The sequence below is a fragment of the Blastomyces gilchristii genome, assembly GCF_000003855.2.
Source record: "Blastomyces gilchristii SLH14081 genomic scaffold supercont1.2, whole genome shotgun sequence".
NCBI classification, from domain to species: domain Eukaryota; kingdom Fungi; phylum Ascomycota; class Eurotiomycetes; order Onygenales; family Ajellomycetaceae; genus Blastomyces; species Blastomyces gilchristii.
Window position 1 is genome coordinate 6,663,944 of NW_003101681.1, and position 16,867 is coordinate 6,680,810.

Sequence of the window (16,867 nt, forward strand, 5' to 3'; positions counted from 1 at the left end):
ATACTTACTGCAGTAATTCATTCTCTGCATATATAACTGAGAGTTGTAGCTTTTTCATGCCACACAGCTCTCTCTGAGATGCTGTTATCAGTTTGTAACTCACACAGTCTCTCAGTTCAGCACATGCTGCATGTATACAGCTCTGTGTACTGAGACTGTGTTAGTCATTATGACCTGGCATGATACTCACTTTTCACAGGCCATGTTTTGTTTGAAGAGAAGAGAGAAGATGCAACTATTGTTTTATTAGAGAGAGAATGAATAATTAGTATTATTGAATATAATTTAATTCATCTGTATTTAAAATTTAATTAGTCTATACTCTTCAATTTGAGGATTTCTAAGAGTGTTTTAATAGTTTTCATACCAGCTTGAACTTAGTGATGAATTGAAGAAGAAGAGAAAAGAGAGAAGAAAGAAATGAGAATAACTTATCTTTATAATATGAAAACAGAGAATCACTGTAATCATTCTCTCTAGCAATAAAGATTTGTTTTCTGCATGTATCTCTGATATAGATTATATAATAAATGCATACAAAGAATATCAATAGTGTATGTATTAAATGAAGATAATATTGCTATGCAATACTGTAGCTGTTTCTGTATATCTCTGAAAGCTGTTAATAGTTTCTTTATCTCTTTATATTTGATAAGTTAATAATATATTCTGATGCACTCTTTCTTTCATCATTATCATCATCATCATCATCATGATCATCATCATCATCATCATCATTATTATCACTATTATTATCATTATTATCACTATTATCATCATCATCATATCATTGCCTGTCTTCATCTCTCTCTCAATGCTCATCAAAATCAATCATGTCATCTCTCTTCAAATATTCTGCGGTCCTGCGGACTAGACTGGCCGCCGGGACCATGAATTTCACGTTTGGTCTCATTTGGTCTGGTCCCATACATTTCTTGGTGTGAATCCCGCTGAGACTAATCATTAAATAAACATGCAAAGTGACTATATATCAGATCTCAAAATGAAACCATGACTTGAAAAAATGAGAAAGTGATCTCATTGGTCTCATTTAGTCTCATTTGTGGCATAAAGTTACTATTTTTAGACATTTTAAGGTTTTTTTTAGACTATTTTTAATTTTTTAAAAAGTAATGCTTTTTGATAATGCTCAAATGAGATTTAAAGTCATTTAAAGCAATAAAAATAATTTAAATTGAGAAGTGGAAATCATGATCTCATTTGGAAAATGTGACAAGAGTAGACAGTAAGTCTCACTGAGACAGTATGAGACTACTATCTAATGTTAGAACCGTGTAATGGGATCTGTCGAATTGACAATGAGACTATCAAAAATTCTGGTCCTGGTCCCAGACACGGTCACACGGTCAGTCTACTGCGGACCATCAAGGCGCGTGAGCGCTGTCACAGATTGAAGAGAGAGAAGAAGGAGGTGTTCAAGCGCGGGGAGACAGATTGTAAGACATATTATGATATCTTGAAGAGGCTCTGTAAAAGAGTAGAATAATAACAATTTTAAGTAACACTTCTGATAGATTTAGATCAAACTAAGTATAGGAATAATGCAGATGACACCATCTGTGAGAGATTGAAAAAGAAGACAGTAAAGAGTCTCATACAGCAGCAGTGAGATCAGAAGAAGTTCTGAGAATGATTTGAGATCAAGATAAAGAGAGAGAGAGAGAAGAAGAGCATTACTGTCAATAAGCAGCAGTAGAAGAAGATTGAGAAGATATTAAAGTAGAAGACAAAGAAGTCAAAACTGATAAGTTTTTTATTAAGAGATAACAATTTTTGATAACACTTCTGTTCTCAAATTGATTAGCAGGAGCTGGCAGAGAAGAAGGGAATTGAGGCCTTGTTCAGATCTTAAATGCACTTCATGATTCAGAACATTGATAAGACAGCCCTACTCTCTGAGCATGTCAATCTGCTTACTGCTGAGATGGAACCTGAGACAGCAGATCAGAAAATGTGGGATTTTGAGATACAGATTGACCTGGCTGAGAGAAAGCAGCAGAAAGCCTTCTCAGAGAAGACAGTAGAGAGAGATTTTGAGATGATTATCATCTCAGATAAGAAGAAGAAGAAGAAGAATGAGAATAAGAAGTAAATTATAAAGAATGATGAGAAGAATGAGAAAGAGAAGAAAGATAATAAGTAGAAAAAGTTTTTTTCTTTTTATATTAGTTAGTTATAAGTTTGTAACTATTAGTTAATAATTGAAATTAATTTTAAGTTTTCAAAAATTATTGTACAAGTTGTAATCAATTATCAATATCAGGAATAATATATATATATATATTCAACTATCATGCTATGCCACTATAATGTATAAGTATCAACATTTTTTCAACATTGATATTTATAATATTAATATATTTTTAATAATATTATCTGATAATACAATTTGATAACACTCTCTTTCATAATATTAATATATTTCAAGAAATATGATAGAGATTAATCAAGATTGTTTATTTACTTTGTGGTTCGGAAGAACGTACGACCGTCGGATAATACCGCGGCCGCTTCCGAACTACTAGCGTACACGTACAAGTGTAAAGGGGCCATAGCAGCCGCTAATTAAATTAGTGTATGAGATTCAATATATAAGAAGCCAGTGTATGCCTGTAATCATACACTGGCTTAAGCAACCTTTGAATCACATCTGATAGCATGTCTAAAAACCAGTGAGAAGTGCAGGCTCCTCCAGGGCGTGATAATTCTGCCTATGAAGTGATTCATAGTTATCATGTCAGTGTGGTTCTAGAATGTCTCAAAAGATAGTGTACAAAGAGCAGTGAGTAGAAGAGTATTCAATTGATGCTGTTTTGCTTGTTGAGGGAAAACTTCACACCCAGGTGAATGCCATGTATGAGATGCGAACAGATGAGATGTGAGAAAGAGAATGGGAGCAGTGAACCAGATTTAAAGAAGTTCACTCCCTACTCAAAAGAAGGATAAAAGGGGAGGTGACCATCACCGGAGTTGTATGATAATAACAGAAATCATATAACAATATAGTGATAGAATAATATAGTAATATAACAATACAAGTGATATAATGATAGACATCATACAATCAATCAGAAACCACTGAAATGAATATTTTCTCTAGTTAATATAAATAACACTCTTCTCTGCTACCTGAACTGAAAGGTATGCAGAACCTCTCAGAGGGTTTACTCAAAGCAGTAAGAAAAGTGACTGAGACTGCTGAACCAGAATCAAAGCTCTATACATGTATAAGGATTCTAAATGAGATTGAGGCCTTGTGTACACAGTGACAGGCTGAGACAGAAGTTAAACAATAATTGATATTCACTGCAGATCAAGCATTCACTATGAAGAGCTTCACTGACACAATCATCATCATCAATAAGAATAGAGAAAATCAGATCTTAAGCCTGCAGCAGAAGATCAAACATTTATACAGATAGATAACTACACTGAACCTGAAGATCTCACTATGATCATTCACAATCTCTTCAGAAGTATACACATCATCAGAGATCACTGTGCAGAATGAGAATTCAAGCATGAGATATATCAAGTCAGAAGATCTGCTGAAGTCATCAAGCTTTAATGATAACTGAAAAAATGATGCTGTAATCAGCTGACTAAGTCAGATGCAATCATATTATCAGATTGAACATGAACTCACAGACAGATAGTTAACAGAATTTCAACAAGTCTTAAGATCTGTCATATTTCTATATGAAAAAGTGAAGTCATTATAAATGACTGATGAAAAGATGAATCTCACAGATTTAAAGTGATATTCATTCTTATGAACATGAAATGAGTTTTTCAAATGAATCTTACACAACTTTGAGAAAGTGAACACATGAGATAAGTATTATAAACACTTCACTGAGTGTAGATAAGTGAGTAATCTTACATTGTACTTCACACACTTCAGCTTACACTATCTTATATTGAATGAAGAGCTTTTAACATCTTTCTGTTTACAGATCTTCATTCATGATCTTACACCTGAGTTGAGAGTGAAATGAAAATGCTTAATCTCACAGTCAGACACAGTGAAGAAAGCATACAACATTCTCATTATATGAGAATAAGTGAGTCAATTGTGACAGAAAATACTGCAATCAAGTATATCTCAGCAGAGAATGAGTAATCAGACTTCTACAACACAAGTCATATATCTGAATATAATGAATCTAGATCTGAATGCCATTGCTAAAGCACTGAATTCTCTGAAAAAGAGATTCTCTGAGTGAAAACCTTGGTGTCATGAGTATCAAGCTTGCTTCAACTGTGAATGTCAAAATCATGATGTAAAAGATTACACTCAGCATGTGCAGTTAAAAAACTAGCAGAATCAGTGAGCTCAGAGACACTTGCTGATATTCTATGAAAAGCCTTCAAAGTGAAAGAGATGCTCATGTTGAATGATTCTCTGAATTCTGTGAATGTAAAGAAGAAGCAGGCTTCTGAATGAGATGTGAGTAAGAATGATGAAGTGAATGCCCATCTCAATGCCTTGAGATCTGAAATGTTAATGTATAGAGAACACTTGAATAAGAATCAAGAGATGACTGCAAAAGTGTTAGCAGACACAGAAGCTTCTATACAATATATTAATAATCATATAATCTGAAGATTGAAAGAGGTCTGCTGAGTGAAGAATCCCTGATGCATAAGATTATCTGATAACTGATATTTAATATTATCTACAAGAGTAAGAGTTTCCTTGCACTTCAGAGAATGATCTTGCTATATTTGAGTGTGAGAGCTGCAGAACATGAAATATGACCTTATTCTCAGACTTGACTGATTTCAAAGGTTCAATTCACAGATTCAATGATGTACATGTCATATACAGTTGACTGATAGAAAGAAAATGATTCATACAATTCTATCAACTGATATGAGAAGGACATTTCATATCTCTGATATAGAAGGATTAAATCTGCTTACATATTAATAAGCAAAGAGAATGATTTACAAGATCTCATTCAAAAGCATTCTGTATGTCATACAGAACCTGGAAGTGAAGAAAACCAAGATAAAGAATATGCAGGAGAACAAGTGTATGAAGAAGCTTCTGAAGAAGTATGAGAAGATCTTCTGAACAGATCTTTCATCAGAATTGCTGCTAGAATGAGAATTCATACATGAGATTGACATGAGGGACACAAAATCAGTCAATCAGAATACATATCCCCTGTCACAAATGCATCTTGAAGAACAGAAGCATCAGATCACAGACCTTCTAAAATATGATCTCATATAATTCTTATCAAGCATGTGAGACTTTCCAGTTCTATTCATGAAAAAGGTGAATGAGAAGTGATGAATGTGTATCAATTATCAAGCACTCAATAAGCTTACAATCAAGAATGAATATTCACTGTCACAGATTCAACAACAGTTGAATACAGTTGAAAACACCTGATATCTATCAAAGATTGATCTTCTCTCAGAATACTGACAGATCTGTGTAGATAAACTGTCAGTTCTGTGAACTGTGTTTAATATATAATGAGAGAAGTTTGAATTCCTGATAATGTCATTCAGTCTGACAAATGCACTCATTATCTTTCAAATAATGATGAATACAATTCTTCATAAACAGAATGAAATCTCATGCCTTGTATATCTTGATAATATTCTAGTCTTTTCAAACTTATACAACAAACATCTGAAGCATCTTGATGAAGTGCTTATAACTCTGACAGAGTATAAGCTCTATATCAAATCAATCAAGTGTGTGTTTGAAACAGAAGAGTTGAAGTTCATAAAATATATAGTGAGTGATGACTGTATATATCTCATCCTGAAGAAATTGAATGTTATAGTGAATTAGTCACAGCTGAGAAACATACATCATGTATAATAGTTTCTTGAGTTAGTCTTATACTACTGCAGATTTATCAAGAATTTTATATAAATATCTGTATCACTCTCAGATCTCTTAAGAGAAATAGATGCAAATCTGTAAAAGAAGAAGTTTCATTCAATCATCTGAAATACTGTGTATAAAGAGGCTTTTCTCACACTGAGAGAATGCATAATAACATTCTCAGTGCTTATTTAATTAGATTGTGATAAATCTTTCTACATCAAGATAAACACATCTGAATGAGCTATCAGAGATGCTCTTTTACAGATGAGTAAGAACAGCAAGCTGCATCTGATGATATACAATGATAGAAAACTATCAGGCACTGAGCTCAATTACTCAGTGCATGAAAAGAAATTGCTAGTAATTAAGCATATACTGACATTGTGAGATAGATATATTAACAACAGATATATAACAATAGTGATTACAGATTATGAAAGTCTTATCTATCTATAATTAATAATAAAATCTTTCAAACACTTAGCACATTGAATCTTGAAGTTTCAAGTGTACAATCTTTATATCAAATACTGAAAGAAATCAGATGCAGTGATACTGAATGTAATCAGTTACAGACCTGATTTCATAAGTGAGAATTCTGTGAATCAGATACAAGAAATGTTCACATTAAACACACTGAGAGAATGCAAGGAATCAGAATGAGTGAATATTATAATCTCTCACTTAAAGAATGACAAGATGTCAGATAACAAGTATCTCATGAGAGTAGTAGAAGAGATGCTTCTGAACTTCAAGCTGAGGAAATTGAGAAATGAAAACAACATTGTGCTTTATCATGATCTAGAATACACAGAAGCTCTCTATCTAGAATCTTTATTTAGACATGACTTGATAACTCACATGCACAAGGAATTCAGTCACTTAGAAAGTTCTGAACTCATGAGTGTACTTGAATCAAGAGTATACTGATCAAGCATGACTGAGAACATTCAGATGTACACTCACAAGTGCCTGAATTATCAGGTCATGAAAGGATCTAAGAAAGGATTAGAATATGAGAAAGTATAACATCAGATGAAGTGTACAATACAATTATTTGAATGATGAGAGATGAACCTCATAGATATATTACTGCAAACATCAAATGAAAATCAATGAATAATCACTGCTATTGATTATACTACTGACTGGCCAGTTGTGAGAGCAGTTTCAGAGATGACAGAGGAGATGATGATGAAGTTTCTACATGATGAGATTTATATCAACTATGAAATACTGTGTGAGATTCTAACTGATAACAGTGTAAATCTTGTAGAAGAAGTGATGAGGCATTTTGTGAGCCAGTTACAGATAAGACATTGTAGAACAATGTTATATCATTCACAGATGAACAGAAAGATGAAACACTTGAATGAAATCTTGAACAACATGCTGACAAAATATCTAGTGAGTAAGCCTATGAGACTATGAGATGAATATCTCGGGCAGGTGCTATTGGCCACACGGATTCGACAGCATGCAGTCTCCAAGTGTTCATCATTCTACCTGTTGTATGGATTGCATCCGCGCATCCCGGAGAATGCTTCGGAAAAGGTGGGAGAGGGAACAGCAGTTGCAGATGCAGCAGGAACAGCAGTTGTGGATGCAGCAGTCGCGGACACGGAATCAAGATTGAAAGAGATCAGCCACACACGTGCAAAAGCTAATAAGTTACTCCTGAACTGAGCAATTCAATTGAAAAGAATACAAGACTTACTTATTAAGGAATTGAGTCTCAAGATGAGAATGTGAGTTCTCATATATAATGAGAGTTCTGAGAAGTTTCAATCTAGATGATTTAAGTCATATAAGATACTCAAATCACATTCTCTGAGAATGTATGCATTGGAAGAATCAGAGGGACAGATCTTATACAACTTAATCAATGATTCATGACTTATGAAAGTAAAGATGCAAGACCTGAGTAGATTATAGTCATCTATAATACTATTATCAGTGTTGAAAAAGAAGAGACTTACAATTGAAAAGTCTTACAAAGTAAGAGAAATCATAGATGCTTATAAATTAGATAATCTCACTTATTCTGATCTTTTCATAATTATAAGAAAAGAATGAGAAGCAATGAAGAAATCAGATAAATATCATACTTCAATAAGTGATGAGACTGTAGCTGATTGTACAATAACACACTGCAGATAGTGAGTGTAATGCAGTAAAGAGTGATCTCAAAGCAGCAGACTTATATGTGAGTCAGATTGCAGAAGAAAAAGAAATTCAGAGTTGAATTCAACTGTTTATACTAGTTCAATCACAGAGATCACAGAGAATGAACTATCTGAAATATTCACAGATACATGAGACTAAGCTATCTTGATCTCTGAGAACACTCAGAGATCAGATGAGATTAGTTTCAATGAGCTATTCACTGTAGTGATCTAAGCAGGTGAAGAGAGACAGTATAATGCATGAGACAGAATCACAAAGATGAAAGCTGCTGAATCTAGTCACTGAACACTGTATTATATAGAGGTCATGTAAGAGTAGTGACTAGCAGATAAAGAAAAAGTATAAGAAAAAGAAAAGGAATAATGAATTAATCATCAATTATAAGAGTCAGCTGTAAAAAGATAAATGTTATTATACACATCTCATTCATTTTCATACATCACATATTTAATCTATTTTCAACATCACATCATCTGAAAAACACTAAAAATAAAGAAAATCTCAAAACTTGAGATCTGCAAGAGATTTGAGAGCTGTAAGCTGCTCTTGCAATAATATCATACATGTCTCTGATTTCTCTATCACTCTGTATACAACATTAATGTCATTTATCACAAGATTGACTGGAATGCCAATATAGAAATGTGTACACATATGTGTAGAGAAATTGAAGAAGAGTATGAGACCTGCAGAACCAGAAGTCAGGGCAGGGAGAGCAGAGACAGAAGAAATGAAAGAGAGAGATACAGAACTGAATAAATGACAGAAGTCATTCAGAGCTGAATACTTACAACTCAGTGTGTGCACAACCTTTCTCACAGAGAAGGAAGAAGAAGTGATAGAAGAAGCTTGAGAGTGAGAGAGAGTAGTCTTGATAGCATTATCATCTTTGATTAAAATGATCTCTGATGCTGAAGCAACTAAGAACTATTGTTAGTATATAAAACTGTAAAAACAGAGGTAACAAATTACTGAACAAATATCTGCTGATCTTAGAATTATACATACAATTGCAACACACACAAGGCTTCTCAGAAAGAGAGAGAGAAACACAGAGAAATACAGAAAGCAGAATACAGCATGTGAACAGCTCATTCTCACAACAATATTTCAGACAAGATATATAAGTCTCATGTCTATAAGTGTAAAAGAGTATGACATCTGTGTTTCTATTTCTGAAAACACAGATATCTTTTGCCTGCATCACAAAGTCAGATGACAGATGCTAGAGAATAGACTGATACAGATCTATTATTCTGAAGAAATTTATCAGAATGAATATCTCTGCAATATTAGACTTTACAGTTATAAAAAGTTTCTTAGTATCTGTGAACATCATGACTTCATACACAGTAAAACTCATAACAATTTCTTCTAAGAACAGAAAAATCAGTGTCAGAAAGAAAAGATGAAAAAGAAAAAAACTTATAATCTTAATACTGTTAAGAGAGAAAGTGATTCTCTGAAATGAATAGATGATTATCTTATCATAAATATTTAAAATAAACATAATAATCAGTGTCTGTGACTGAACTTTAGATAGTTATGTTATACACTGTCTTCATATAATAAATTATTCTAGAAGTTGATAAGAAGAGTGAGAGTGTATACACTGAGAAACATAGTTCACTGAGTCTATATAATATCTTCTTGAAACAGAGAGAGCTAGTAAGAAAGACAGAGACAGTAAAACCAGAAGTAGCAGAAGTAGAGATCATGAGAACAGAGATAGTGAGAGTGGAGAAACCAGACACAGAGATAAGTGTAGAAGATTGAGAGAAGACAGCAGAGAAAGAAGCAGTAGAAGAGATAGAGAGAGACACTGAAGACTCAGTCATATATAATACAGACAATTCCTTTATTATTATGTTCTTCAAGTTCTCAATCAATGATTCAACACTGAGTTCACTATTATCAGCAGATATGAATCTGTCAACATGTGATGATTCTATATGAATAAAAACAAACATATCAGCATCTGCATTCATATAAAATCATGTCAGAAAACATGATCAGAAACCTGCTGAGAAGAAGAAACAGTTAAGAGTGTATGAGAAGATGAAGAAGATATGTCATTATTCAGAGTAATACATTGTTCTGATAATTATTAGAAGATAAACAAGTTCTGATCACATTTCATAACACATTATACTTACTGCTAATGAACTGCCTGGTATGAGCACTACAATAACACTTATTATGAGAATGAGAGATCATTATCAGAAACACATATAATGTAATAGATGAACAGATAGAAAGAGTTGAACAGAAGAAGAAGTAGAAATCTTGAATGATGATGACATTCAATGATGATGAAATGAAGAAGATGATTGAAGAATGGAAAAAGTTAGTGAATGAGTGATGTAATATAGTGGAAGTTTCTTTGTGAGGGTGTATGCAGAATGCTAGTCAAATCAGGGATAGGTCACATGATTGTGAAATGCTAGTGATGAGTTAATCTGCATGAAGCTAGGACATACAACATGATCATGTGAGCGTGACTGAATCTGGTGGGGGAGGATGTGGTTCAGAAGAACATACGACTGTCGGATAATACCGCGGCCGCTTCCGAACTACTAGCATACATGTACGAGTGTAAAGGGGCCATAGCGGCCGCTAATTAAATTAGCGTATGAGATTCAATATATAAGAAGCCGGCGTACGCCTGTAATCGTACGCTGGCTTAAGCAACCTTTGAATCACAACTTTTATATATCAATAATATTCAATCTGAGTTAGTACTAAATTTATAACTAAGCTAAGAAAGAAGATTATTTTCTCTTATATTAATTCTTCTTACACATATCAGTGATTAGTTATTGAAAATAAATTATTATCTTTCTTAAATTATTATTATGTCTTCTGAATTCACTTCTTTCACTTCTTTTACTTCTATTGAAGATTCACAAACTCTTCAAGAAATCACTGTGAATCTCAAAGTCTATATTATTTATAATTTAACACAGAATGCTCTCTTTCAATCATAATGAATAATCACTTCATTCTTCATATCTGATTTCAGGTCATGAAATTTATGAAAAACTCAACATAAATATCAAGATAAACTATGAAATAATTATCAACAGATTATATTGCAGATTACTGAAGAGTCATCTCTCTGCTACAATCACTGCAACTTCATTCAGAAATATTCATCATGAACTAATTATAGCTCTGAAGAAATTTCCTAACATCTGAAGTTATCAGAATACAGATAATAAAAGAAAAATAATCAGAAAATTACTACTGAGCTGATAAGTTACTCTATCAGATAATAATTTTTGATAATACTAACTTTCTATTTTGAAGAAAATCATGTGAAAACAATTATATATCAGTACTCTGATTTCACAACTCTTATCTGATAACTTTCATGAATAATTACTTTGCATGTGTATATCTCTGAATCTTTCTCTTCAATCAATTGAAAACTCTGAATTCTGAACACTTCTTCAAATGCTTAATTCAAATCTTTATATTTCACATCAATTCTGTCTTCAGTTCAATCTCAAGACACACTACAAAGTCAATATATAACATCTAGAATCAGAGTTGAAGAATCATCAAAGAGTGTCTCTCACAGTGAATGCATGAACTAGTACAAACAATCTTATATTTATAAGAGTTATATGTTATTACATTGATGAGAACTGAACTTATCAAGAGACATTAATTGAATTTAAATCATTGATCAGTAGTCATACTCAGAATTATATGACAGAGATATTAATAACTGTGATTAAAAATGACTATTAAGATATTAGTCTCAGTCTTCTTATAATTATAACTGACAATGCTGTGAATAACTACACTATAGTGAACAGCTTGAAGCAAAAATTGACTTTGCATTCCTGAAATGATAAACAAGGTCATATCTCCTGCATTGCTCATGTGATTCAACTTGTGATATAAATACTGATAAAGAATCTTAACATTGAGATGAAGAATAATGAGATGACTGATTCTTGAAATGAGAATGAGATGAAAGTAATTACTCAAGTAACTTTTACATTCACTTTATAAAAGATAATGTTTTGTGATAATACTTTTTAATATTGCTTTTTAATAACACTTTTTGATAACACTACTGTTAATTTTGAATAGATTGACTAATAATTTAAATATCACAGATTTAAAACATTGTTAATGTGATTTGTATCTTCTCTAAATGATAACAACAATTTCATAATATTCAATAAATAAATAAATCAGTCACATCACTGAATATGATACAGAATGTTAGAACACAGTGAAGTTCAATATATAAGATAACTATTCAGACTCTTCAATTGTATCAGATAATTGATTATTGAGTGCAACACTTTGATCAGAAAAAGATTCAGACATTGAAACTTTCTAATATGAAGTGAACTCAGTTGAAATATGTGATTAGTTTACTGTTTCAGTTTTATAAGATAATAAAGACAGTCTCAATCACTCATACATCAATACTGCAGTCAGTATGATAAGTGTATAACAGTTTATTTACTCATCTTGAGAAGCAGTTGAATTACTTAAAAAGAAATTCAGTCTGAGATGATGCTATAGCACAGGCTATTATTACTGCAAGGAATAAACTGGTATATTACTACAGTAAAACTGAACAATCTTTTGCAGAGTACTATGCTATAGCAGCTCTACTAGATCTCTCTCATTGAGTTAATATCTACACTTCTCAAGATTGAACAGAGAAGAAACAAGACTTATATGTCAAATTAGTCTGAGACTACTACAATGCTAACTATCAGAGATTTGAATAAGCAGATGTTAGAGATGTGAAGACAGTGAAATACAATTCTCTAGTAAGTAACAATCTTTGATAACACTTTATATCACATAGAACTATAATACTAACTTTGAAACAGAACTTGTATATATTGATTACAACTGAAAATCAGGTAAAACTACATGCTTGTAAAACTGAATTTGATCACTATCTTCAAGATAATTCAACAAATTTAAACATCAAATCAATTCTAGAGTTATGAAAAATTGTTGAGAGTACATATTCAACTATTACACTGATAACATGTGATATTCTGATAATTTCATTGACAGAGATGAGAATGAAGTGAAAGTTCAACTCAAGTTAAGATATTTATCACTATCACTGAGAATAATTATAAGAAGAAACAATCAAGAAACTCATGATTATAAAACATAGAATTATCAGACAGTTTAATATCTCTGATCACAGTATATCAGAGAAGTGTAGTTTTCATGAGAAAGTGAAGAATAAACTTGCACAAGAATGTATCTAGTTGTTTCATGAGTGTTATCAATAATCATTATCAAATTCTGATTATATAAGCAATCACTGAATGAACTGAATGAGACTGAATTTGATCTTCAGTCTCAGTCTCATTCTGATTTTGAAAGAATGATTATCTTTCACAGTTTATTCTGAGAAATTACTCTCATTTCACTGTTCTTGAATTAAATCTGATCATTTTTCACATCATTTCTCTCAGAAATGATCCATTTTCAGATTTTTTTGAGACTTGATCCTGGTGAGACTCACGTCAAGAAATGTATGGGACCAGACCAAATGAGATCAAATGTGAAATTCATGGTCCCGGCGGCCAGTCTAATCACACCACAATCCAGGGCCAAATTGCCATACAAATTGTAAGGTGAAGAGACCTAGTCATATACATCAATCTTCTTAATTTTGAAAGATCTCTGATCTGTAATTATAAAGATATCTGAGAAGTAACTTTCATGAAAACTCTGTCTATCTTTGATGTTTCAAAACATCAATGCTAAGTCTCACTCACATATCACTCTTCTCAATCTGACTTAACTTCAGCAGAAAAATACAAAAAGATATCTTGATAATAGTATCAAGTATATAATCAATGAATATATCTGAAGTGCATTCTCTGTGAAAAACTCTCTCTGTTTTTGATGTATTAAGACATCAATACCAAGTCTCACTCTTATACTACATCTTTCAATCTGGTCTATTTCCAGCAGAAAAATACAAAAAGATATCTCAGTAACTGTATTCAATATATAATCAGCAGATACAATAACTATAAAATCAGTATATTTTAAGATCTGACTGAGTCTTTGATTTCTGCATAGTGAGATATATTAAATCTAGTTTTAATATCTCAATATTCAATAGATTCTGTAAGAAATTGAGAACAGTAACACTAGATTTCTATTGAAATTAAAAATTAACTCTATATTAATATAATCATTGACAAAGTCTTCTATTTTGAGATATAAATAACCAGTTCCTCTACATTCTGCTGATAATATTTATATTATTATATAGAAACAGATTTATATTCTCTATAATATTAAGACTCTGAAGAGAAAAAGTCTTGATAGAAGATATATAGTAGTATATATCTTAGTAGTTTCTATCTCATTCTTCTGCAGCAGTTAATGCAAAAAAAAAAAAAAAAACAGATCTTAGAAATAGTTTTTTACTTCTCTTGAAAAAGTAAGATGTTTTTCTCTGAGTTTTATACAATATTCTTATAAAGAATTAAAAACAGAGTTATTTTCTATTATAATTTCACATTCTTTTAAGTAAGAATTACTTTTTCAGTGACTGAAGAGCTTTTATTAATACTTAATTCTTTTCTACACTCTTTATTAACTGATTTGAGTTGCACACTTATTGTGTGAGAAGAATTGAATAATTTAGAATAAAATTGAATAAAATTGAATAGTTTTAATTAATTTCTCTGTAAAAAATTGATTTATTTTTTATCAGATTTTCTCTTAAAAACTGTCATATTATCTGATTTATTATTAATTAATATCATACTTTTTCTCACTGAATCTCAAGAAAGAGATTGTAAAGATTTTATTGATTTATCTCAAAAATCAATTTTAGTTTATTAGATTCTTCTCAAAAGTCTAACCTAGTTACTGAACTAGTGTGAAAAAAATCAGGTGTTTTATATATAAAAGTCTTTTATTCTTCTTTTGAAATAGTCTGATCAACTTTTCACTTGAAAACAGACTTAGAAATCTCTTAATTGAAACAGTCTGATCAACTTTTCAAAAAGAGTTTAATAAATATCTTAATTGAAACAGTCTGATAAACCTTTCATTGAGTGAGAATAATGAGTTCAAAAATACACTCAGTTGATGTGAAAAAAGATACTTTCTCAAATGCTATTTCTGAGATTGAATTTCTGAAGAGAAGAAAGAAATGTGACGGGCTGCGCCTGATCAATTATATAGACTATTCTGTTACACTTCACAGATTTCTATCACTCTGATTCTCAGCTGAAAATCTACAGAATTTCTATTCTTCTGCCTCGAAGCTTCACTGTGTATGAAAACCTCTATTCTTCTGCTCTGAAGTTTCATCATGTACATTACTATGTACATATCTAAATATTCACTCTGATCACTGATTCTCACACTTTCTCTTTCTTTTCTTCTCTAACATTTTTCACTTTCTTATATAACATCTATCAATATTATATCAATCTATTCAGTGTAGGCCTCTTACACTTAAAAAACATTCATTGTCTTCTTATTAGAAATAATTACTTACTGAGATACTTGAACATATAATAATATATAAGAAATAGAGAAATAGTTAAATAGTTAAGCGAACACTGAGTTCTCAGATATAAGCTTGCTCATCAGTCACTCTGACTCTGTAACAAGATCTTATGAAGAGAGTAAGATCTTATAAAGAGAATATTAGTGAAAGATCTGAGAGTTCTGATATCACAGACATATGAGATATTCATACAATTGCACTTCTTCTGATTTTATAGATATTACATATTCACTGATCAATATAATCATGTCTAATGATAATATAAGAGAACTCTTGAATATGAGCATAGATATGATATCACAGTGGCTCTGAGCAATGTTGAAATTACAACAGTAATAGATAGCTGATATACATGTGACTCAATAACATTAATACAAGAAAATTCAATCATTAACTTAATAAGAAACTCATGCAATTTCAACATCTACAGAATTGAATATAAAAGCACTGAAAGAACACTTAGATACTCCTGCATATTTCAATACTTTCAATCTCACTCTCTACTCATTATGAAGAATGGAAATGCTTGGGAAACTGAGTGTAGATGAAGATATCATCAGTTCACTAATCAATCAAGATTGACATATCAATGAACAATTGAAGAATTATATAAAACAGAAGTTCTATTTATAAATGAAAGCATTTGAATCAGTGTTGCAAATGCCTGATAATATCATCAAATATCTTAATATTCTGTTTCAAGACACTGCCAGCGTGGCTCAGTTGATAAGACTGATAATCAAGACTGCATACATTAGAAGTGCGTGGGTTCGAATCCCATCACTGACACCTGTCACTTCTTACTTATGAAAGCCCTCATGTAATAGAGACTGAGTCTAATTAGTAAGACTTGATATGAGGTAGAACTCTCTACTGCAAGCTAAGTCACTAGTTAAGCAAGATTCTGCAAACACTCATCAGAGCTGATATGAGATGTCAATGTCTCACTATTCTACTATACACTCATCAAGGTTCTAATGATATAGAGTCAAGTCTAATATAGTGATTATACACTACTTAACCAAGTCTCTAACTAGAGCTGTCATCAGAGCCTAGCTCTCTCTTAAATATAGAAAATGATTTTGAAAATCATCTGACTAGCAGGTCTAGATGTATATCTAGACTCTAGACAGAGCACTCTGATAGACTAGAGTCTGCAAGGTCTCTGCTAAGCTCTAATACTGACAGAGAGAACTGCAGTTATCAAGTCTATAAGTAGTCTCTAATATGAAGTGAGATTATAACAGCTGATTGATAGATCTATGAGT

At 31.8% G+C, this 16,867-nt stretch overlaps 1 protein-coding gene across 1 annotated transcript; it reads left to right on the forward strand.

The window, feature by feature from the left end:
* Positions 1-1,882: 1,882 nt before the first annotated feature.
* On the forward strand, positions 1,883-2,113 carry BDBG_01648 (uncharacterized protein; the record flags this gene model as incomplete). The annotated part of the gene is made up of 1 exon (XM_031720424.1): positions 1,883-2,113. The coding sequence occupies one exon, from the start codon at positions 1,883-1,885 to the stop codon at positions 2,111-2,113; it is 231 nt and encodes a 76-aa protein (XP_031576601.1).
* Between the last annotated feature and the right edge of the window lie 14,754 nt (positions 2,114-16,867).